Source organism: Diceros bicornis, unplaced genomic scaffold (assembly GCF_020826845.1).
Source record: "Diceros bicornis minor isolate mBicDic1 unplaced genomic scaffold, mDicBic1.mat.cur scaffold_73_ctg1, whole genome shotgun sequence".
NCBI lineage: Eukaryota > Metazoa > Chordata > Mammalia > Perissodactyla > Rhinocerotidae > Diceros > Diceros bicornis.
The window spans coordinates 2,256,898-2,281,580 of record NW_026691615.1 but is presented as its reverse complement, the minus strand read 5'-3'; the positions used below and the strand labels follow the sequence as shown (position 1 = coordinate 2,281,580).

The 24,683-nt window shown below is 46.6% G+C and overlaps 1 protein-coding gene across 3 annotated transcripts in view; it reads right to left on the bottom strand.

The window, feature by feature from the left end:
• Positions 1 to 24,683, bottom strand: part of RFX2 (regulatory factor X2) — a 96,083-nt gene that overhangs the window by 24,167 nt on the left and 47,233 nt on the right. For all 3 annotated transcript variants that reach the window (XM_058538040.1, XM_058538041.1, XM_058538042.1), the window contains exons 2-5: positions 17,812 to 17,924; positions 14,129 to 14,218; positions 11,983 to 12,062; positions 10,191 to 10,452 (exon numbers count right to left, since the gene is read on the bottom strand). In XM_058538040.1, the coding sequence (XP_058394023.1) occupies positions 10,191 to 10,452; positions 11,983 to 12,062; positions 14,129 to 14,218; positions 17,812 to 17,916 (537 nt within the window). In that variant the 5' untranslated portion in view covers positions 17,917 to 17,924. The remainder of the gene's footprint in view (positions 1 to 10,190; positions 10,453 to 11,982; positions 12,063 to 14,128; positions 14,219 to 17,811; positions 17,925 to 24,683) is intronic.

The following is a 24,683-nucleotide window of genomic DNA, read 5'->3' as shown; positions in this document are numbered from 1 at the left end:
GAATGGGGGGTGACTCCTAACTGGTACAGGGTTTCCTTTTGGGTGATGGAATGTTCTGGGACTAGAAAGGGTAATGGTTGCACAACATTGTGAATGTACTAAATGCCATTGAATTGTACACTTTTAAATGGTTACAATGGTGACTTTTATGTCATGTGAATTTCACCTCAATAAAAAATATACAATTAATTGAAAAATCCATTAGCCTCTCTCACAGTTTGAATGGATCTTTCCCCCACATGCATGGTCTGTAACATGGTGCACTGGTCACTTGGAAAATATTGGTTCATTGAGTTTTCAGAGCTTCCAAATGTTGACACACTTCATAATACAGCCTTGAAACATCACATTTGTTAATATCACTATCAATCTCATAGGAAAGATACCAGTTTTTCAAAATTCTTTCTTTTCTGATTGAAAACGTGTTGGAAACAAAATCGCTCATTGTTTTCCTGGATACGTCAGGCTCACACCATCCATTTTGAGAAAATATCTGCCAAATCTCCGGGTCTGAATGATCATAATTTGCCTGTTATTCTTTCAAGAAAGAATAGCGTTTCATGACAAAAGTGGCTAGTTCTGCTCAGAACTCGTTTGCACAGGGGCTTTTCCTCGAGACAGCCATCGTACTTTGGCACGCAGCAGAAGAGCCTTTTCTCACACAGAATAATAAAAAGATGTATACTCAAGGACTGAGATTTAGTAAAATTAATAATTGTTACTGCTTCATCAAGGACATTTTTAAGTGAAACTGGTATTTGCTATTTCTCTTTTCTCCCGTGAGCGCACGATGGTGAAGGATACAGTGACTTCTAGGAGAGTCTGATGGCGCTGCCTTGGTTAGTGCCCAGCTGCTTTAACCATGCTGATTTTACACCATCAGTATAAACATCACCACGGGGAAAATAGCAACTAACGGCTTAGTATTCTTGTGAAAACAGCTTTGACCCCGCAGAGCCCCTGACAGAGTCCTGAGGACACCCAGAGATTTGCCGGGCATATTTAAGACTGATTTATGGCAAAAATCATGGAGTTATGAGTATTGCGGGAAAGAATACAAATTAAGATTTGCTGCCCAAGACCATCCTCAAAAACCCATAGCTATTAAATAGCGTCTGAACCAGCCCACTGATACAGAAAATTAATTTAGTGCAGAGTGGAGCCTCCCAAGGTGTTCACTGTGTTTTAAAACTGAAATGTGGGGTAAACATCTGAAGGTGACGAAGGTAAGGAAACCACCACCCGCCCCCAAGGCCACTTGGGGAGGTTGATGCCCAGGAGTCAGGACTGAAGGCGCAGCGCGCACGCGTGTCCAGCAGAGGGCGCCGCGGCGCCACCTCTGATTTCTTGGAAAATGAGCATCCCGCACTTGAACTTGAGATCCGGGGGCTTCAGTCCTGGGCTTCCTCACAGACCTGACCACTCAATTCTTACTGTACAAGTACAAACGCCTTTGATCAGTCCTCTCAGTGGCTGGAGAAGTTAGTGTTTAATCTTTAAATCCACTTAAAATGAAAACTAATTTTATATTTGACTGGAGTTTAATTTTTTGTTATTTTAAAAATTTTATCAAAGTGCTACATGCGCAGGCCCACATGTCAAACAGTAAGGAAGGGCCAAGGATGGACACAGCGGTGCCCCATCCCCACCCCAGGCCCAGGCAGCTTGCCCTAAAATCATTTGTTTTTCTACCTTCTGGAAGTTTCCGTCACATCCTGGTATTATGTATACACTTCTGCATCCATTTCTTGACTTATCAAGAGCTTAATCTTTATTTTTGATTCAGTGCAATGCAGCACGTATTTCTTTTTATTGGCCATTTAATATGATTTGTTTCTGCTACAGGAATTATTAACAGATGCCCCAGGAAAAAGACACATATCGTTATGTGTTAAGGATTCTACTGAAGCAATCAAGAACCTAAAGTAATAGCAGATAGCAGACAAGTTTTAATAGCTCCCAAGTATATTAAAATTAGCCAATTATTAAAAAAATTTTACAGGAATTAAAAAAATTCTTTTTCTTTCCTGTATCACCCTAGCTAGATTTGACCTGTCTTAAGAACTATAGTCATGTCTCCTAAGGGAGGGTGGAGGTTACTTCTCTGAGTCCATTAGCATCTGCACAAATGGCCATTCCATTTATAACATCATAACCTCATTCAAAGGGCCTCCCAGACAGGGGTCCCCCCTGCAAAAGGCCAGCAATGACCAGTGTCTTAAGCGACACCCGCATCTCCAGGCTGGGTCTGCCATAATTCGGTATCCGAGGTGCCTCCTGGGGCTAGAAGTGGGGAGGGGAGTGTCCCCCGGGGGGAGGTGGGGAGAAGGACAGAAATGTGCTGTAGTTACCCCTCCGCTCTGAAATATAGCTTAGTCATGTGACTAAAGAAGGAGGAAATTAAGGTGTAAATGTTTTACGAGCAACCCTTTTGGATCTTTAAGAAAATGGAGAGTATTTTAAAAGAAGGAAAGCAGCATGACTGGAATTTTGAGGGCAGGGATATAAATCATAGAATTATGACGCCAGGAGAGAGGGACCGCCCCGCAGTTAAGGGGCCAGGTGGGAAGAGGGGAGGCCAGTGGGGCCCACGGCCCGGGGGGAGGGGGAGGCTGGCTTGGGGAAATGAGGCATTTTTAATCTGTTCATCCATTTTATTTTGCTAATTAAACATTTTCAAATTATGTAATATTATACTTGCTTGTGTACAAAAATCTGATTATGCGAGAGACATATGTCTCTGTTCAGAGCCAGGACTGAGACGGAGACAAGGAGGCGCCCAGCGTACCAAATTTAAGGAGGCTCTCATTCCCAAGGTTGTGCCAGGGCAGGGTTGGCACCTGGACATGAGCACCTCCTTAAATTTGGAGCCCTGGGCACCTTGATTGTCCCTCTCCATCCCAACCCTGCCTCCACTTCTCCTGGGGCCCCCCGCCCAACTCCCACTGGGCGAGGAAGCCTTTACTGACGGCCTGGTGTACATTCCAGGTGCATTTCATCACATGCACATGGCTTTGATTATTTATCCTCACTTGGGGTTGTATCATATATTCAGTTCCGTTACTTGCGTTTATCCCTTCATCTTTTGTGGCTACCTTTCCGAGCCAGTGCTTATGGATCAAGAGTTGCAAACTTGTTCTGCAAAGGGCCAGATGGTAAATATTTTGGGCTTTGCGGGTCAGAAGGTCTCTGTGGCCACTGCCCTTGGAGTCAGAAGGCAGCCACAGATGACACAAGAATGAATGGGCATGGCTGTGTGCCAGTAAAACTTCATTTACAAAAACGGGCAGCTGTGCGGATTCGGCTGGAGGGCTGCAGTTTGCCGCCCCGCTCCATAATTCTACTAAGTAATTGTAAACCACGCACAGAATTACACTGCACAGATCTGTTATACTTTATAGATAAGCTGATTTTTATCATGTAGGTATAGAGGCGACTGTTGCACTGTGAATGTATTAAATGCACTGAGTTATACACTTTAAAATGGTTAATTGTTATGTGAATTTTACCTCAATAAAAAATTATAAGGTAATGCATGCATGTGGTTAAAAAATTCAAATAGAAGAAAAAAGTCTTAAAAAAAGTGCAAATCTTCCTCTTTTCTTGTCCTCTCTACTTCACAGAGGCAATCTTTTTTTTTTGGTAATCCTTTTTAACAGCTAACATGCTTAGTTCTTCTTGTAGATTCTAGAACTTTAAACAGTATGGTTCTATAGACTTCTTAATTCATCCATTTAAAAACATTTTTAACATTTCATTTGGAAAGAATTCCAGACTTACAAAAAAGGGGCAAGAATGGCAAAAGAATTCCCACATTGCCTTCAGCCAGCCTCCCCAAATGTCACCATCTTCCAGGACCTCAGGACAGGGATCAAGACCTGGAAATTAACCATCACTCAACAGTATTAACCAATCACAAGACCTTATTAGAATGTGATCAATGGCTCCATTAATGTCGTTTTTTCTGGACCAGGATCCAGTCCGGGGTCCCACACTGTGTGCATTGTGCATACACAGCCATAAAAGAAAATACCAGGAGGGGCTGGCCCCGTGGCCTAGTGGTTAAGTTCAGTGTGCTCTGCTCTGGTGGCCGGGGTTCAATTCCTGGGTGCGGACCTACACCACTCATTGGTAGCTATGCTGTGGCAGCATCCCAGACACAAAGTAGAGGAAGACTGGCACAGATGTTAGCTCAGCGTGAATCTTCCTCAGAAAAAAAAAAAATCAGGAAAAGAAGGCACAGGTGACAGCAGAAGATTTTATTAGGTCAGTGACCCATCTGTCCACAGTCACCCTTGATGTTTTAAGTGGGTTGATGTCACTCTACATAGGGACAATGACTTCTCTGGTAAGTTGAGACTTTTCAGAATGAGCCAAGAGAATGCGTTCCAATACATTCTTTAATTTGTCACTAAGGGCAGAACAGGGACGAAAACTTGAGACATAGCTTTCAAAGTGGCGCTCCTGAGTAAACACAGGGACTGCTCCCTCTTTCGCAAGGAAACTTGCAAAACTAGCTTCAAAAGTGATGATGTCATTAAAAGTTTGTCAAAACCCACAGGATGTACCACACAAAGAGCGAGTCCTCATGTCAGTTGTGGGCTTCAGTTAATAATAATAATGTATCAATATTGGCTCACTGACTATAACAAATGTATCAAACTTATGTGCCATGTGAACAATAAGGAAAACTGTGAGTGTAGGGGGTCAGGGGGTTATGGGAACTCTCTGTACTTTCCGCTCAATTCTTCTGCAAACCTAAAACTTTGCTAAAAAAGGAAGTCTATTAAGTTAAAGAGAAAACTGATGATAAACATTTTAGAGAAAAAGTGGATGCGCTATGGGCAAAATTCCTTTATCAAACAATGTGTGTTTGCTGGCAAAATTTTTGCTCTTATTGTTGGACACAAACTCTGATGTGCAGGGGGTGAGGAAGCTTCTAGCAAATGCACGGTAGACGTGTGAGGTCGTAGTACAGTCAAGATATCCTGCGTCTTCACTGAAAACGCAGGCTACAGAGAAGAAACGTTTTGTGGGTGACATCCATCGTGAGCTGTGATGTCTCGTGGGTGGCGCACCAGCCCCGTGGGCCACCAGGAAGGGTCTCCATGAGAATGGAGGGGCACGTGTGGGATGCCAGGCCACACACAAGGAGCCGTGGATGGTCCACAGTCCCCCGGCCTTGACTTATCACTGATGGAAACAGGACACTTACAGACACATCCCCTTGGAGCTACCACGTGTCCATCTTCTTGGCCAGCTGGATAGAGAATTCGAGATTCGGCTTCTCTGTACTCCCGTGCACTGGTAGTCAAGGGCAAGATGCTCACTGGGGTCTTGATAGCTGAGTTTCTGATAACACCAGTAAAGAAATTCCCGTGATCTGAAGTGGCATCTCTCAGGGGTGTATATTGCAGAACCTGATCCAACAGTCCAGGGCCCCCGATATCGTGACTTTTAACATCACGAATGAGATCTTAGGATTTCTGAAGAAGACCTGAAGTGTTCCAAGGAGCTGGTCTGCTGAGACACTCCTCAAACCCAACACACGAGGATTTTCTTCACTTGGAAGAGGAAGAAATTGATGGTGTATTCTTAGGCATGTTTGAAAATCGCATCAGGCACCACGAAGCTTACAGAAGTTCTTTTCGTAGCTGAACACAACCAGAGAACGATCCGAATCCACTTGCTGAATTCTCCAAGGTGAAGTGCTCGCCCTTCCGGCTTCTGTGTAGCACACGCTCGCAGACCAGGTGTCCGGCAAACCTGAGCAGAGTCGCCAGGGTGGACTCCATCCCCAGCTCTGCGAGACCTGAATACCCAGAGCCACCACCACCTGTGAGCTCCGACTCTGACTTTGGGGAAATGAGGCGTTCGAAAAGATGCTGCTCAGATGTGGGAACTTGACCAATGGGTCAACTTCTCCATCATCAGGCCAGACCTGGAGGCCCTGAAGGAGACATCACAATGACAGGACCCCTCATGGAGTGGATTGCTGTATTTTTATTATTTCAAAAATTGGATAGACCATTTGTCCTCATCAGCCCCACTGTGTGGTCCATGGGGGCTGCCTGTTTGCGTGGCATGGCCTCTCACAGTCCCTGAGTCTTGGGGGAGGAGGGCCCTCTGAGGGCAGCTGTTGCGGGGGGCGGGCTCTCTTCCTGGTACAGCCCCGGGAGCCCCCAGCCTCCCCTTGACACAACCCAAAGGGCAAATCCTGGCTGAAATGACAAGAGCAGACCCCTCAGTTTAGTATCTCTGCTCCACATAGTTAAAAAAAAAGCACAACAGAAAAGTTTTACCAAAAGCTCTCCATTTGAACAATTCACTTTGAAGATTTATAGTACTGATGGAATTTTAACCGGAAATAAAGACTTAAGAAAATTTGTCACCAGAAGTCTGAAATCGCTCATTGAGGCTGCGGGTGGTGATTCACTCTGGTCTTTACGCTCCGTTTTCAGGATTAACTTAAACTCCCACGAAATGAAACTCTGACATAAGAAAACTAACAGGGGACAAACATTGGATACAGGACTCATGTTCTCTTTCTGTTGCCATCTCAGGGCTGTTCCCGTTCTTGGCTCCCGGAAAGTCCCTCGGATCTCTGCTGCATCCTCGTGAGATGTTCCCACGCCAAAAACAAGCCGATAAACCACAGAGCAGGCAGGGTCAGGAGCCAGATTGTCACCTGAGATGAGCACTCTCAGAGGCTTTCATGGCGAGTGTGTCAAAACACAGCCCCTTCATGGATTTCCAATAGATTTAAAAACTCGATTCTTCTAAAGCAACCCAGACGACAAACCACAGCAGCCGGTGGCCTGGGTTCTGAGCTGCATTTGCCGGCAACAAGGCAGTGTGGGCCACAGAGAACACTGCCGTTTCTCAGTAAATCTGTGACCTGCGATCCTAGAATATTCTACGACAGTCATGTGTCACTTAACGACAGGGATACGTTCTGAGAAATGGGTTGTTAGGTGATTTCATTGTTGTGTGAACATCATAGAGTTTATATACACAGACCTAGATGGTATAGCCCACTACACACCTAGGCTCTATGATACTTATCTTATGGGAACACCATTGTCTACACAGTCTGTTGTTGACTGAGACGTCATTATGCAGCACATGACTGTATTATAAATTGATACAGTTTGCTAAAATTGAGCCTCCCATATTCGAGAAAGTTAATACAGTCTGTGAGGAATGCTTCCTGATCAATAACAGCTCTAGACTTAGGTCCGCCCAGCCAATCCTGGAGGGAGAAGCATGTCTGGTCTCCCACAGCCGCCAGGCCCCGGTGTGCTGATGGCAGGGAAGGGACAGAGCAGCAGGCTCTGCCCCACACGTCACGGCCTCTCCTCCTGTCTTCAGAGCCGGGTCCTGGGGAGCACTCTGGACACAGAGGCAGGACAGCAAGACGGGGGCTTCTCTGATGTCAGGGTGACCCCAAAACACATCAGGACCAAAAGAACAGGGGTGAGGCCAAAACATCACCTTCTATTTCAGATTAGCCCCACACAAAAATAGCAAGTTATTATCTAATTGACAATCAATCAATGTAATCCATCACATTAACTATCTAAAGAAAGAAAAACACATAATCATATCAATGAAGAAAAAGCATTTGACAAAACTCAACATCCGTTGATGATAAAGACTCTCAGAAAACTAGGAATAGAAGGGAACTTCCCCAACCTGAAAAAGGGCATTTATGAAAAACCTACAACTAACGTCACACGTAGTGGTGAGAGACTGAAGGCTTTTCCCCTAGGACTGGGAACAAGGCAAGGACGTCCCTCCTCACCACTGCCATTCAGTATTGTCCTGGAGGCCCTAGCCAGTGCAAACAGGCAAGAAAAAGAAATAAAGGTCACCCAGATCGGAAAGAAAGAAATAAAATTGTTCCTATTTGCAGACAATAAAAAACTCTTAGAACTAAAAAGTGAGTTCTGCAAGGTTGCAGAAGGCCAGGTCAGCAGTCAAAAACCAACCATATTTTCACATACAAGCACTGAACAGTTGGAAACTGAAAAAATCAACACCGTTTACAATAGCTTGTAATACTTAGGAATAAATCTAATAAAATATGTACAGGATCTGCATGCTAAAAATTACCAAATGCTGATGAAAGAAATCAAAGATCTAAATAAATGGAGAAAACATACCATGTTCATGGATTGGAAAACCCAGACAGTAAAGACGTCAATTCTCCCCAAATTGATCTACAGGTTTAATGCTGTTTCATCAAAATCTCAGTAGGAATTTTTGTAGATATAGATAAAGTGACCTAAAATTTATATAGAGAATTCTAAATTTATATAAATGGCCAACACACTACTGGAGAAGAATAAAGCGAGAGAAACCACTCGACCCGATTTTAAGACTCACTATAAAGCTGTTGTAATTAAGACAGTGTGGTGTTGATCAATGGAACAGAATGGAATGTCCTGGAATAGACCCCACACATACAGCCAACTGATTTTGACAAAGGTGCAAAAGCAATCCAATGGAGAAAGGAGAGTCTTTTTAACAAACGATGCTGAACAACTGGTGTTTCATGTACATAAAAATAAACCTCGACCTAAACCTTACATCTTAGACAAAAGTTAACACAAAATGAAGCAGATCTAAATGTAAAATGTAAAACTAGAAAACTTTTCAAAGAAAGCATAGGATAAAATCTTCATGACCTGGGACTAGGCGACGGGTTCTCAGAAATGACATCAAAAGTATGATGTTTTCAAAAAAGAAAAATTGATAAATTGGATTTGATCAAAATCATCAGGAAAAAAATTTTCTCGCAAAAGACACTCTTAAAAGAATGAAAAGACGCTCTAAAGAATGGAAGAAAAATATTTGCAAATCACATATCTGACAGCGGACTTGTATCCGGAATCTGTAAAGAAGTCTCAAAACTCAACAATAAGAAAACAAACCATCCAGTTAAGAAATAAACAAATGACTTGAACTGACACACCACCAAAGAGCATATATGAAGGCACATAAGCACATGAAAAGCTGCTTACCATCATGAGCTATTAGCAAAATGCAAATTACCACCACAATGAGCTGCCACTCCACACCTGTTGGAATGGCTACCATGAAAAATGCTGACAAGACCAAGGGCGGGCGACGAGGTGCAGCAAGGGGAACTCTCACACGTCGCTGGGGGAAGGCGAAATGGTACAACCACTCGGGGAAACTGTTGGTTTCTGAGAAACTTACCACGTGAGCCAGCAATCCACTGGGAGGTATTTACCCAAGAGAAAGGAAGACATATGTCCGTACAAAAACCTGTGAGTGAGTCCTTGTACTGCTTTATTCGTAATCACCCCAAACTGGGAATCACCCAAATGGCCCTCAACTGGTGAATGGATCCACAAGCTGTAGTCTAACGGGAAGCTGCTCATAACAAAGAAGAAGGAAGTACGATTCATCCAACAGCTTGACTGGATCTCAGAGGCGCCATATTGAGTGAAAGAAGCTGGTCTCAAAAGGTAACCACTGTGTGATACCGTTGATAGGAAAATCCCCCAAAGACCCAACTATAGTGACAGAGAATGGATCAGTGGTTGCCAGGGGTTGTGGTTGAGGGGAGGTGGTTACCACAAAGTGATACCACGAGGGAGTTTTGGGGTGACACAACCATTCTTCGATAGTTACACGAATCTGTACGTGTGTTAAGACTCGTGGGTCTGTACATCAAAAAAAAAATCAAATTTGCTCTGTGTTAATTTAAAAAATAAAAGTCACCATGGAAAATAGAGTTTTGAAAGCCGTAAGTCATTGTTTTGGACGGGAACATGGCGGGAACAATGTGGTATCGCTCTTAAGAGAAATTCCCTCTTGTTAGTGCAGTCCAGTCTCTGTGTGGATGGACGGATCTAATGCTCTAAGGGGCTGATGATCCTGATGATAGTAACCATGACAACACCAGCAGCAGCTGCAGCATCTCCCAGCATGGAGATGCTTTACCTGTATGCAGTGTTCACAATAGCCCCTGATGGCCAGTGTACTCTCTCTTTTTACCAATGGAGGAATTGAGGTCAATGGCCTTGGGTCACACAGCCTGTCTGAGGCCGGGAGGGCTCCAATTCCAGTGCTCCAGGCTGCCTTTTACTCACCATCCCTGCTGCTGCTGAGAGCCTACTCAGGGTCTAACCTGCTGCCCCCAGGACCCTCGTACATACCGTAGCTGGCGATGACCGGGAAGTGTGGGCCAGAGAGTGTCTCGTGCTGTCCATCCCCCCGTGGATGAGATAGGCTCCCGCGCTGGAGACGATGGGGCTCCCCCCAACATCCATGGCGATGCCCACCATGCTGTGGGAGGGGACCGCTGGCGGGGAGGAGCCTGCCACGGTCACCTGGGCACCACCCGGGGCCTCAAAGTAAGAAGCCGCGCTGCTGGGGGCGTACATCTGAGGCTCGGGGTTGTAGGCATAGGCCGTCCGCCTGTCATAAAGAGAGAAGAGGCCTACTCTGAGTCTCAAAGAGGTCCAGCAAAACATCACGTAAAGGCTGGAGACCCAGGAGATGGAGCATGTGGGGTAATTCACACAAGAAATGCCAACGCAGTGCAAAGTTCAGAGCGACTGTCTCTGAAAATATTCAGGGTCACAGGACAACTCATCAAAACCTGATCATTTAAAAATTCTGAGCCTAAAAAGGGGTTGCATGAGGGAGCCCCTCTCTGGAGTTGGAACAATTCTGTATCTTCTTGTGCTTACACGAAATCGATACATGGGGTAAAACCGGATAGAACCATACACACATGCATGCCCACACATACACGCACGCACATACGAACGCGTGCAACGACTGGTGAAAGCGAGTAAGGCCCATAGGCTAGTCAACAGGACTGTCCCCGTGTCCATTTCCTGGTGTGGATATTGTCCTAGAGTCATGGAAGATGTCACCGCTGGGGGAGGCTGGGTGAAGGGTACACAGGACTCTGTGGACTAATTTCACAACTTTCTGTGAGTCTGATTATTTCAAGACAAAAAGTTTCAGAAAATGAAATTGCATCATAAAAAGAATTTCTAAGTGATGCCAGAATTTGTCTGATGTTCCTTTAACATCTGGATCAAATGATTAACCAAGTATGTTGGGACTTAAATTTTTAAGTTCCTCTTGCATAACGCCGGCCACACTAAAAGGCGGTTAGTAACAGTTTCTCCTCGGTGGTGACTGAAGGTCAGTGATGTGTCATGAGGGAAGGCAGGGATGGCAGGGTGGCGTGCACTCTCGTCCTGTCCCCCAGAGTGACATCCTATATAATCAAATCCAGAAGTTGACACTGGTGCAACCTACAGAACTTGCTCAGATGTCACCAGTTTTATACACACATTTGTGTCTGGGTGTGTATTGTACCCTTCAATGCTGTGTTGTAGAAACTCATACAACACCAGCAACCACATCTCTAACCACAACCAAACCCTCACTTGAGACCCCTGAACTCTGGAAGGGGAGTCGCCAAAAAAGAATGAGAAAAAACGAGCAAAAGGACTCGTGTCTCGAGCACATGAGCTTCATGAGAAATGTACCCTTTTCTGCCCCAAGCAGCACAGAGTTCGAAAGCAGAAAACTCTAGAAGTCCCTGACAAATGGAAAATCAAGTTTTCTCAACATCATAAAAAGCCAAAGGTTAACAAAGGCCAGGAGGAGGAAGCAGAGATGGAAATGGTTTCTGGATTGCGAAGACTGACTCTTTAGACTTAGAAGTTGGATTAGAGTCATTTGTTTTTTTTAAGACTATCTTTTCTAGAAGTATAACTATAAAGATCTTCGACTTCTAGAATCTCCTTAGGGCTGCAATGTCCTAATACTGTTGTCATAATTCAAACATATGACCCAGAGGACATGGGAGGGGATTTTGGGCAAACAATCCCTGTGGACAAAGGTGGGAGAGTCGTGAAAGAAGGTTCCAGAAGTGGCCTATGGTTTCCTGCGGGGACCCTTCCTAGAGAGAGGAAACCCACGTACAAGGCTCCATTCGTGTAGACGGCGTCTCCCCCTTCCACGTACTGCACTTGGGGGGGGTACACGTGCTGTACAGCCTGGACCTGAAACAACATCAGATAGTCCATGTTACACACAGGAGTTTTCTTGTCCATGATTTCCAGATTATTCAAGCCGAAAATCTCTTCTACTGCCTTTTATGAACATTTAGCTCCACATTATAGTGTTCCCACCCACTGTTGGCACTTCTAGAAGGAAACTAGGGGACATAGCTACATAAAGGCCACACAGGATGGAACTGTTACTGAGTTCCGCTCGGAGGTTCGCTGTGTTTTCTGTGAGTGGTGGCTCATTGCTGCTGTGAGGCGCAAGGAGGCGAGCTCGGTGGCCCCTATTCTTCTGGGGAGGAGCCCAGCCAACAGCTCAGAGCAAAGCTGTCAGCAGGGGTGGGAAGGAGCCAGCCATGCAGAAGGGTTAGTCCTACTGGACAGTGGCAGCCAGAGTGTGGACGGAACGCCGACCTCGGAGTGTTGGATCCCTCCCTCCTTGGGCAGGGCAGAGGGCTCCAGCTCACGATACTCTACATGGGCCCCTGACGCCCCCTTGGTGTGGCCTTGGTGCCCCTGCCCTGCAGAGGGGCGGGAGTCCCGGGAGCCACACTGGGGAGAGACCGAGGGTCTGAGCAGGATTGGAAGGAGTGATGTGCCTGGAGTGGGAGATGGAGAGAGGGGGCCGATGGGAAGACCCCAGCACATGCTCATCCCGTCCTAGCCCTCATCCACCTGAACATCAGTTCCACGCCTCAGCGATGACCCCCGAGGATGCTGGCCTCAGAGCTCTGGGTGCAGAACTTGAAAATCTCACCGCAGAGGGAACCTTAACAGACACCTAATTCAACCTCATTTTGGGGTGAGAAAGTTGAGAGCTGGGTCTCATCGTGACCTCTCTCTAAATCTCTGCAAGGTGCGGTGGGACGGCGCCACCTCCTGCGTCTGAGGACGGTGTACGCTTGCACACACACACCCCCTGGAATAGCCAGCATCCTGTGAGAAAGTTCCAGGGGTTAACATGCCAGGAGAGTTTTGCCACGGGGGACCAGGTGAAATGCAGAAGTCACCCTGAAAGTCCAAGTTGCCCAGAGAGAAAGAACTGGGGCAGGCCCAGCCCCACAGAGGAGGGGAAGCTTCTGGAATCACGACTTTGGTCTTGCTCTCCCCTCCCTCGAGGAGCTAAGACAGAGCCACTGGTTCCTTGCTGGGCCTGCCCGGAGCCTTTGCTTCTCTCCCGTGACCCCGCAAGCCTTCCCCAGTTCTCATCGACACAGCCACCAGACACACATCTCTAACCCACTACTAATCTGAGCAGAAGCCCCTTGAAGAGAGAGGCGTGTTCTCTGGGGTCTCGGCCATCTCCATATCTCACTCAGGGTTCCTTTTAGGCAGGAGCCTGAGTTCGTTTTAATTCAGCATCTTACAGGGACAAGTCAGCAAACTCCGGCCCGTGGGCCAGCTCCAGCCACCATGTTTTTGCAAATAAAGTTTTATTGGCACATGGCCATGCCCGTTCATTTACATCAACAGCTGCTGTGGGAGACAATGGCAGTGTTGAGTGGCTGGGCTGGAGACCGTCTAGTTTGCAAAGCCAACAAAATGTACTACGTGGCCTTTTCCAGAAAAGGTTTGCTGACTGATGTTCTAGATCATTCTGAGTCTATCTGAGCTGATGAACTGTGCTACTATTTGGCTGGTGAGCCCACGCTTGCCAGCTTTGTTCTTAGATCATTTAATTTCACAAAGGTGCTTCCTGGGTCGTGGTGCTTGTCCGAGGGGACAACACTGCTTGCCCAGAGGGCTCCATGTTCCTCCAGTCCAGAAACCTTCGCTATCTGCCCGCGTGTTGACCTCAGCACCCCAGCGCTCTATCGAGGAGCTGGCTTGTGCCCCAAATGCTGAATTTCTGAATGAACGAAAGATTATCAGCTTTTTTGGTTTGCTGCAAAACTATCTGCAATAAAAGATTTGTTTTAAACGTGGCTTCCAAGAGAACCTTCTGGAAAGAAACAGAAGATATCAAAGAAAAGGAACAGCAACAACAGGAAAGGAGGCATCGTTCAGAGAGGGCTCCGGATCGCTACGTGCTAATGCGTGCGTGTCACCTGTGCTGCGGTTACCTGCTGTGGCACCTGCTGGACCCTGGGGAGGGCGACTGGCTGCATATGGGCCCCCTTGGGCGCTGAGCCGGCTGCCTGGACCAGCACCCTCTAGAAGGGAAGGAGAGAAGGACGTTTAGACTTGTCAGAGGTGAGGCCTGAAAACCAACACAGGTGACAACAGAGCTACTGCCGCCTAGGCCACTGTAACTTTATGAAAAGCTGAGCGGATTGATGGGAAAGGAGACGAGGGTGCACGCTCACACACTCAGGCCGACTTAGACACAGCAGGTACGTGCACATGCACGCACACACACACACACAGGAGCACGTGTCCCCAGCGGCTTTGCCTCCTTGGGGTCTGTAGTCCTGGAGGTGACGTGGCTGTCCCTGGCACTGAGCCAAGAGCTGGGTGACGAGGAGAACCCTCTGGACAGCCGTCCACACCACCTCCCCCTGGCAGAGTGCTGTGTAGCACACCACGGTCCCCAGTACACACTGGACTTGTCCCCATCTTATACACGAGGGAAAGGGAAGCCTAGAGAGGTCGAGAATGTCTCAGACCCTCCGAGTACAAAGTTCCAGAATCAAGACTCAGGTCCAGGTTCCCTATGTCCAGGCCCTGCTCCTGGACTCCACGGCCCTCTGGGCTCCTAAGTCGTGTTGTCACAGTGTGGCTTTGTCATTTTGCTTAGAGTACCGACTGGACACACAAAGCTATGAAAATGTGAAGGATCAAAATGTGCTCCAGAGTCAAGAGAGGAAGAGGAGCGTTTTGTTCACTTATGTAAAGCTGGGGCTTTAGAAGTCATCCACTGTGATTCTGTGATTTTCCGATGTGGACCCTAAATGTCCCTGGTCATGGTGATTCTGTGGTGCTGTGCTTTATAAACATCACTGCACTAAGAAAATTCAACAGAGACCTGGCCCTCCAGGAGCTCACAGCCAAAGACAAAAAGAACACAGATGGAGGAAAAAATCAATGGGTGAATGGATACACACAGTGTGGTTCATCCATGTAGGGGAATAGCATGCAGCCATGAAAAGGAGTGAAGCCCTGACAGAGCTACACCTTGGATGGACCTTGAACATACAATGCTCAGTGAGAGAAGCCAGACACAGAAGGACACACGGTGTGTGATTCCATTGATGTGAAATGTCCAGAACAGGCAAATCCACAGACAGAAAGTGGGTTAGTGGTTGTCAGGGGCTGGGGAGGAGGATGGGGAGTGACTGCTGATGGGGACGGGGTTTCTTTTGGGGGGATGGAATGTTCTGGAATTAGAGGTGGAGGGTGCACAACATTGTGAATGTACAAAATACCACTGAATTGCTCTCTTTAAAATGGTAAATTTTATGTTTTGTGAATTTCACCTCAAATAAATAAATAAATAAAGAAGAATCTTAAGGATTTACATTCATACACTCTAAAGCTGAGCTGTCCAATACCGTAGCTACTAGCTGTGTAGCCTGGGGCCATTTAAATTCAAATTTAATTTGATTTAAATAAATTGTATAATTCAGTTCCTCGGGTTCCTCAGCAGCCACGTGGGGCTGGGGGCAGACCACGGCCACCGTGGTGGGAATTTCTGTTGGACAGCACGGGGCCGAGAGGTGACGCATGAAGAGCACACCACGGGGACCGAACCACGAGAACTCCTCTTTCTGGCAAGGAGCTGGTGGGGAAGACTCGGATGCTCACTGTTCAGGGAAGGCAGTGGGGCCTGCGGGCGAGGGTGCTCGGAGCCTTCGAGAACGGGAGGTCCCTGGATAGGCAGCACGAAGGCTCAGCCGTGGGGAGCAGACAGTGTGCCTGGGGGCGGGAGGGACGACAGGTGGGTGGGGGGGCCGCTGCCATGGAGGCTGGGGGCTGGCTGCATTTTGAACAGGGAGGGGGTCCTGGAACCTGGGAGGGACACAGCAGCCGTGGCAGGACCCTAGGACCAGTTCATCTGCGGCTGCTGCAGAAAAAACAGAGGCCACCCAGGCCCCGGGGGCCTGAGATTGGGGCTTGGCGAGAAGGACCCGGGAGAGCAAGGGGTGGAGGGCTGATGTGTCAAGTTCAAGTGGGCAGAGAGACAAATCAATGAGCCCACAACTGCCTCTGACCATGCCCTCTCGGCACCCACGCTGGGGCTGTCATATTGGCAAGAAATAAAAGCTACACACGTCTGACTATACATTCTAAATTGAATAAACCGCTTTGATGTCTGCCTATTTTTTGGTGCTGAATTATTTTTTTTCCCACCTTAATTCTTTTTGTCGTGCTCATAACTTTTAGATTCATAATTGTGGGCGGTCACATGGTCACAGTAGACCTCTGCACACATCTACGAGTTTCTGGTCTGTTCCATTGCCTTCAGCGTCATGTGGTCTTACGTCACTAACTTTATTACGTTTATGTTGACTTTATGGTGTATTTCAATCCACGGTAGAAATCCAGAAGTCGAGAGAGCATTAATGTGAAAAGTCTCTCTCCGCAAATTTTAAAGAATATATCCTTTCTAATGCTCGATTCAACTGTGAATCAAATTCTAAAATTCTGACTTATCTTTTGCCTTATCCATCAAGTCTTTCCGTGTACAAGGTCATTTAATGGGAAAAGACTTCCATTAAAAGACAAGAATAGACTCAGCTGGAGTTGAGGAAGGCTTTCTTTTTAACTTGTGTCATCAATTCCTCGGGGTCTTTTTAACAAATAGTGAAAAGTCAAGTAAGGTGACGTGGGGGAGGCAGACGAAGGTGCGGCTATTTCAACAGCAGCAGCCTTGGGGCTGAGAAGTCAGTTCAGGAAAATACAGATTCCTCTCTCTGCTAATTCAAATGGTTTTCAAAACCACAGAGGATGCATCCAGATTGGCGGCACTGGTGTTCCTGTAACAGCCCAGGCAGCGGCGGGCTGGTCTGTTACCTGCGGGGAGCTGGTCTGTTACCTGCGGGGGGGCTGGTCTGTTACCTGCGGGGGGGGGGGGGTGGTCTGTTACCTGCGGGGGGAGCTGGTCTGTTACCTGCGGGGAGGCTGGTCTGTTACCTGCGGGGGGGGGCTGGTCTGTTACCTGCGGGGGGGGCTGGTCTGTTACCTTCGGGGAGCTGGTCTGTTACCTGCGGGGGGAGCTGGTCTGTTACCTGCGGGGAGGCTGGTCTGTTACCTGCGGGGGGGGCTGGTCTGTTACCTGCGGGGGGGCTGGTCTGTTACCTGCGGGGGGGGCTGGTCTGTTACCTTCGGGGAGCTGGTCTGTTACCTGCGGGGGCGGCTGGTCTGTTACCTGCGGGGGGGCTGGTCTGTTACCTGCGGGGAGCTGGTCTGTTACCTGCGGGGGGGGGCTGGTCTGTTACCTGCGGGGGGCTGGTCTGTTACCTGCGGGGGGGGCTGGTCTGTTACCTGCGGGGGGGCTGGTCTGTTACCTGCGGGGGGGGCTGGTCTGTTACCTTCGGGGAGCTGGTCTGTTACCTGCGGGGGGGGCTGGTCTGTTACCTGCGGGGGGGCTGGTCTGTTACCTGAGGGGGGGGCTGGTCTGTTACCTTCGGGGAGCTGGTCTGTTACCTGCGGGGGGGGCTGGTCTGTTACCTGCGGGGGGGCTGGTCTGTTACCTGTGGGGAGCTGCTCTGTTACCTGCGGGGGGGCTGGTCTGTTACCTGCGGGGGGGCTGGTCTGTTACCTGCGGGGGGCTGCTCTGTTACCTGCGGGGAGGCTGGTCTGTTACCTGCGGGGAGGCTGGCACAGGCTGGGCCACGGGTGCCTGGGCTGCCGCCGACGGACACAGAGCCACGGAAGCCGGCGAATCCGATCCACCCTCTGAATTCTGCATGCTCAGTTCTAAAGAAAGGTGGAGAGAGATTGAGTGGGTAGGGCCGCAATCAAGAAGACAGAGAGGCAACTTCAGACACGTACGAGACAGACGAGTGGAAATGACCTTGTCTTCAGAGTTCAAATGTAGGGACCCTGGCCATGCTGGGTAATTAACAGGTTGCATGATTGTTAAATAGAAAGAGAGAGTCGGGCAAGGCAAGGAATGTTTTTCCAAATATAAAACCAAAAAATAGCTCTGCAAGCATTCCTCAATGGCAAGATGGGACCAACTTCTCTCCTTTTTCCAGTCTGATCAGGCTGCACTATTTCCAAGGGCTCAGACAACTATTTACTCACTTGTCCAGAAAAGTCAAAAGATGTTGGTGATGCTTGTCATCTGGGGAACTACCGTACCCCCAAACTACAAGTGCATTCTCCAGGGACAGGGCATCTCTGCTGACATTGGATCCGGGTCATTCTCTGTGGGGGGCCGTCCTGGGCACTGTGGGGGGTTGAGCAGCATCCCTGGCCCCACGCACTCGATGCCAGGAGCACCCCCGGTGTGACAACCAAAAAGGTCCCCAGACATTTGCTGGTGTTCCCTGGAAGCAAAATTGCCCCCTAGTTGAGGACCACTGGCCTAGGAAGAAAAAAGATGATATACAGCAGGAATAAAAAAAATGACACTTTTTTTTCCTAGGCAGGATACAAGTCCTCAGGAATTTTAGCAGTAAGTAAAAACTGCCTTCTGTTCCTAGAGATCTTCACCCATGAGAAAGCATAACAGTATATTTCTTTTCAGCCAGATGTGTATATCTTTCAAATAGGCAGTTTAAAAATTCTCTACAAAAAGACTCATTTAGGGCCAGCCCTGGTGGCCTAGTGGTTAAGTTTGGCACACTCCGCTTTAGCGGCCCGGGTTTGGTTCCCAGGCACGGACATACACCACTTGTCTGTCAGTGGCCATGCTGTGACAGTGGCTCTTACATACACACACACACACACACACAAAACAGAGGAAGATTGGCAACAGATGTTAGCTCAAGGCGAATCTTCCTCAGCAAAAAAAAAAAAAAAAAATTACCATCAAAACAAAGTGGCAGATGATACAAATTCATTCTATGAAAACGCTGGAAGTCAAACTATTTACTTTTAAGTAAGCAACTGGCTACTTAAGCATTTGAGAAACAGGGAAATTCACAAACTGCAGAGAGAGGTGGTGGCTTTGTGGTTAGGCACACCCGTCCTGGCCCGTCCTGACCCGTCCTGGCCCCAGTTCTGAGCACAGACCCCCCTCCCTACCGTGGCCAGGACGTATTGCAAGACCTTTTATATATGTTTATCACCCCAAGAATTCCCACCTTCAAGAATGAGTGAAGAATTAAAAAAAAAAAGAAAACCTAATTTGCCTAAAGAAAGCAGGGGTGTGTGTGTTTGAATCTGAGAGTGTTGGTTTAATCTCATCTTTCCTGACGGGGAATACTCCATGACTTCTCCCGTTACCCCCAAATGTCTTTGGTACCACGAGAGCCACCGGAGGGGATCTGTGGTCTGTGTCTGTGGCATTTCTGTTTCCTGTGAGCTGGATTCAGTTCTCGCCACTAGATGGCCCCAGAGCCACGCGGTGACTGGCGCCTCCCACTTTCCTTGCCTCTTTCAGAGGAGCAGGTTGTGAATTTCTGATCATTTATTTCCCGGGTCTTCAACTCTCTCTGCCTTCCTGACAGAAGTGACCTTTGGATTCTTCTGTTGGAAGTTGCTTAATCGAGGTCTCTTACAGTTTTCTCTAACGTTTAAATAAGTCACCTGCACACCATATACCACTTTGTTCCCATCTGAAGCCAAGAAGTGGGTAACTTCAGTGATCCTAGGAGGAAATAATTGGACTAGAACTCTTCGTGAAAAGAGTTCACTAGTGAAAAAAAGCTGACATCACTGAGCCCAGGTCCTTGTTCCACAGGTGGAAATAATTTTTCTCCAAAGTCGAAGTCTTATTGGAATAAGGAGAGATTGCGCGAGTATTGGGGACACACGATGAGCCCAAGCTCTGCTTACTGTGGCCAGAATGCACCTTCCAGAACGCAAGTTATTCAATGTCACACAGGGTTTTCACGTTAACCTGTTCCCTAGTTCAACACACTATTTACCACACTCTGTGCGTGTTTATCACACTGTTCAGAGGATATTGCTTAGACCAGGGGTCAGCAAACTTTTTCTGTAAAGGACCAGAGACTTTTGGGCCCGTCCTGTCTCTATTGCAACTACTAGACTTTGCCATTGTAGCACAAGAGCAGCCATTGCTAACACATAAACGAATGATCCTGGCTGTGTTCTAATAAAACTTTATTTACAAAAAACAGGCGATGGGCCAGGTTTGGACCGTGGGCCATAGTTCCTGGTCCTCGGTCTGTATAATTTGGGTTTGATAAAGTGGTATGGTTTGGAAGGTGGGTAGAAAAATTATACTGCGTGGATTTAAAACCTCGAGGTCCACAGGCCCTTGATCCAGTGCGTAGTTCTTGTGACCACCTCTCACCAAGGTGACAGGACTGGAGGGGGCCACAGAGGGAGACTCAAATTATTAGGAGGATGGAGCTGCTAACATTTAAAGCCAAGTGGAAATGCTAAAACACTGGTCTGAAATGACAACAATGGTGCTCCTCCAGCTTGTGAAGTCACGAATACAATCAATTCACCAAATCCCGGAACCCCAGAAGCCAGGGGTAGCCCATAAACTTAAGACAAGAGTTTGGGCACAATGGACAGGTCACTTTGGGGAGTTGTACTGAGTTGAATAGGGTCCCCCCAAATTCGTGTCCACCGGGAATCTCAGAATTCGACCTTATTTGGAAATAGTGTCTCTGCAGATGTAATCAAGGTAAGGATCGAGATGAGATCACACTGGATTAGGGTCGGCCCTAAATCCAGTGACAGTGTTCTCATAAGAGACAGAAAAGGATGCCCAGGGAAGACGGCCATGTGATGATGGAGGCAGAGACTGGAGTGATGCAGCTTCAAGCCCAGGAATGCCAGGGATTGCCAACAGCCACTGGAAGCTGGAGGAGGCAGGAAGGACCCTCCCCTAGAGAGATCACAGCCCTGCCGACACTTTCCAGTCTCCAGAACTGTGAGAGGATACATTTCTGTTGTTTCAAGCCACCCAGTCTGTGGTACTTTGCATGGCAGCCCCAGGAAACTCATACGGGCCCATATGCTGAGGAGCACAGTAGAGACAAGGGCGTCCTGTGAGACAGTTTTGTTGTGGTGCTTCCGTGCCATGCACGGCTCATGCAGCTGATCCATATTTATCAAATGAATGGATACCTGAGTAACTCCCTAGTATTACATCTGATACTGAATTCTATAAAATTATATACAGCACTTCAGATAGAGTCTACAACAGTACTCTATAAACAGATAGTAATATGTAGAATTATTATTTCAAGAGGCAGTACAGTTAGAAAATATAAATAGGTTCATAAAGATTTCAGAAAATTTAAAATCTACTTGGTTATTTTAGGGATATTCAGGACTATTCTGGGAAATGTAATGATCTTTTGAGACTGCCTGCTCTACTCCCCCTGGACACATTCTTTGATGTTAGTATCAGACAGACAGACTGACTGGGACCATGTGGGCCAGCCTGGCTGCTCCAATGTGTTATCACACAAAACGCCTATTGCAGAAAGCATGGAATTCTTCCTTATTCATCTAAGATAATCAAGGTCATAGGTTGCAGATAAGCTGGTCCAGTTTCCTGAAAATATATTTTTTTTCCGCTGAGGAAGATTCGCCCTGAGCTAACATCTGTTGCCAATCTTCTCTCTCTTTTTTTTTTTGCTTGAGGAAGATTAGCCATGAGCTAACACTGTGTCAATCTTCCTCCTTTTTTATGTGTGGGTAACCACCACAGCATGGCTGACGAGCAGTGTAGGTCTGCACCTGGGATCTGAACTCACAAACCTGGGCTGCAGAAGTGAAGCGCACTGATCTTTAACCACTACACCACGGGGCTGGCCCCCTGAAAATATTTTTTATTTAGGTTCATTCATCAAGGGCTCTTAGCACATCAAGGTGTAGGTTTTTTTAAAAATGGTTTTTAAAAGGCATGCAACAGAGTGCTGGCTTTTAGTAATGGTAGAGCAGATTGGTTGGACTAACCCTCACGCAGATAACAATTACAAAACCTGGGCAAAATATTAAAAAAAATAAACACAGCTATTTAAAGACCCTGGAGGGTGGCCAAAGCAGGAAGACACTGCCAGGAGTCCACCCATGAAAGACCACTGTCACAGCTCAGACTGGTGACTCTGTGGCTTCTTGCCTGGGGGCACACCCCCATCCACAAATGCCACAGAGAGCAGCAGCCTGGTTGTGTTGAAGCGTCAAAGGAGAGAGTCCAGAATGTTACAGGGGAAATCTTGGAAGGCAGAGAACCACAGAGGGTAGCCAAATCTGCCTACAGAGTCCACCTAAATCTTTGGCCAGCTGACTAAACCACACATGTGTGGGGGAGACTGCAGGGGTCTTGGAGAAAAACCAGCAGCTTGAAGATTAAAAAAATCTAAGAAGAGATTTTGACTGCTGCCCACTGCAGGAACGGCAGAGTTTGTGTTCAGCCACGTTAAATGCCACCATGGGGAACATAGCAGAATCCAGAGATTCTACAATGCGTCGTTCCTGATGTCCAGGACCCAATAAAGATCATGAGCTACGAGGAGAAATAGGAAATCATCACTCACACTCAAGATAAAAAAAAGGAGTCGATTCCAGCCAAACCAAGATAATCCAGGTGATGCAGAGAAAGCAGCTACTAAGAATATTCTCAAGAACTTAAAGGAAGCTACACGCATAATGAATAAACATGTGAGAATCTCAACTGAGGAAGAGAAACTACAAAAAAGAACCAAATAGGGCCGGCCCCGTGGCTTAGCGGTTAAGTGCGTGCGCTCCACTGCTGGCGGCCCGGGTTCGGATCCCGGGCGCACACCGACACACTGCTTCTCTGGCCATGCTGAGGCCGCGTCCCACATACAGCAACTAGAAGGATGTGAAGCTATGACATACAACTATCTACTGGGGCTTTGGGGGAAAATAAATAAATAAAATCTTTAAAAAAAAAAAAAAAGAACCAAATAGAAATTCCAGAGCTGAAAAGTACAATAACTGAAACGGAAGTTTCACTGGATGGGCTTAACAGCTGATTAGAGATGGCAGAAGGAAAAGTCAGTGAACCTGAAGACAGATTAATAGAATTTACCCAATCAGAAGAATCAAGAGAAAAAATGAAGAAAAATGAACAGAACAAGTAGTCTAACATATACGTAACTAGAATTCCAAAAGAAAAGGAGAACGAGGAGAGAAAAAAGATACATTTGAAGAATAGCCAAACATCTCTTAAATTTGGTGAAAGACATAAACTTACAGGTCTCAGAGGCTCAATGAACCCCAAGAAGGATAAATACAAAGAAGACCAATTTAGGTGTTTCATGGTAAACTGCTAAAAAGAGAGAGAGAGAGGTGAGGGGGAATCTTGAAAGCAGTCAGAGAAAAACTGCATTTATTCAGGGGAACAACAGCATGGACGATAACCAATTTCTCCTCAGTAGCAATGGTGACCAGAAGACAATGAAATGACACCTTTAACATGCTGGGAAAGAAACCTATCAAAACAGAATTCTATATCCAGCAAAACTATTCTTGAAAGGAAGGTGAAATAAAGACATTTTATAATACACAAAACCTGAGAAATTTTGCTGTGTACACTGTGAGAAGCACAAAAGGAAGTTCTTCAGGATGAAAGGAAATAAGACCAGATGGTAAATTTGGATCTATGAGAAGGAATAAAGATCACTTGAAATGATAAAATGTGGATAATTATAAAAGACTGTATTTTTTGCTTTTCTCCTCTTAATTTCTATAAAATACATATAACTTACAAAAAATTTATAACACTCTGTTGTAGGGTTTATAACATATGTAGATGTGGTCTATATGATTACATCTACAATAATGTGCTATTATAATAATATCACAAAAGATGGGGGGTAAATGGAATTACACAAGCAAGATTCTAAGTAGTAAAATATTAAGTCTATCTAGTTTGTGATAAATTAAAGATGCATATCGTAATCCCTAAAGCAACTTCTTAAAAATACAAAAAGATATAGCTCAAAAAGTAATAGAGGAGTCAAATGAAGTACTAAATATATTTGATTATTCTGAATGCAGGCAGGAAATAAAGAACAGAGGAATAAAAACAGATGAAAGAAACAGCACACATGGCTTTCCTAAATCCAGACATGTTAATAATTACGTTAAATGTAAATAGACTAAACACTTGAGCAAAAGGGCAGATGGTCAGCCTGGATAAAAGAATAGGATTCCATCATATGCTGTCTAAAAGAAACCCCCTTGAAACACAAAGGCACACATGGATGAAAGTAATAGGATGGAAAAAGATGTACCACGCAAATTTTAATCTTAAGAAAGCTGGAGTGGCTATAATAAGACAAAACAGGGGCCAGCCCAGTGGTGCAAGCGGTTAAGTGCGCATGCTCCGCTGCAGTGGCCCGGGGTTTGCCGGTTCGCATCCCGGGTACGCACTGACGCAGTGCTTGGGAAGCCACACTGTGGTGGCGTCCCATATAAAGTGGAGGAAGATGGGCACTGATGTTAGCCCAGGGCCAGTCTTCCTCAGCAAAAAGAGGAGGATTGGCAGATGTTAGCTCAGGGCTGATCTTCCTCACAAAAAAAAAAAAAAAAAGACAAAACAGACTTCAAGAC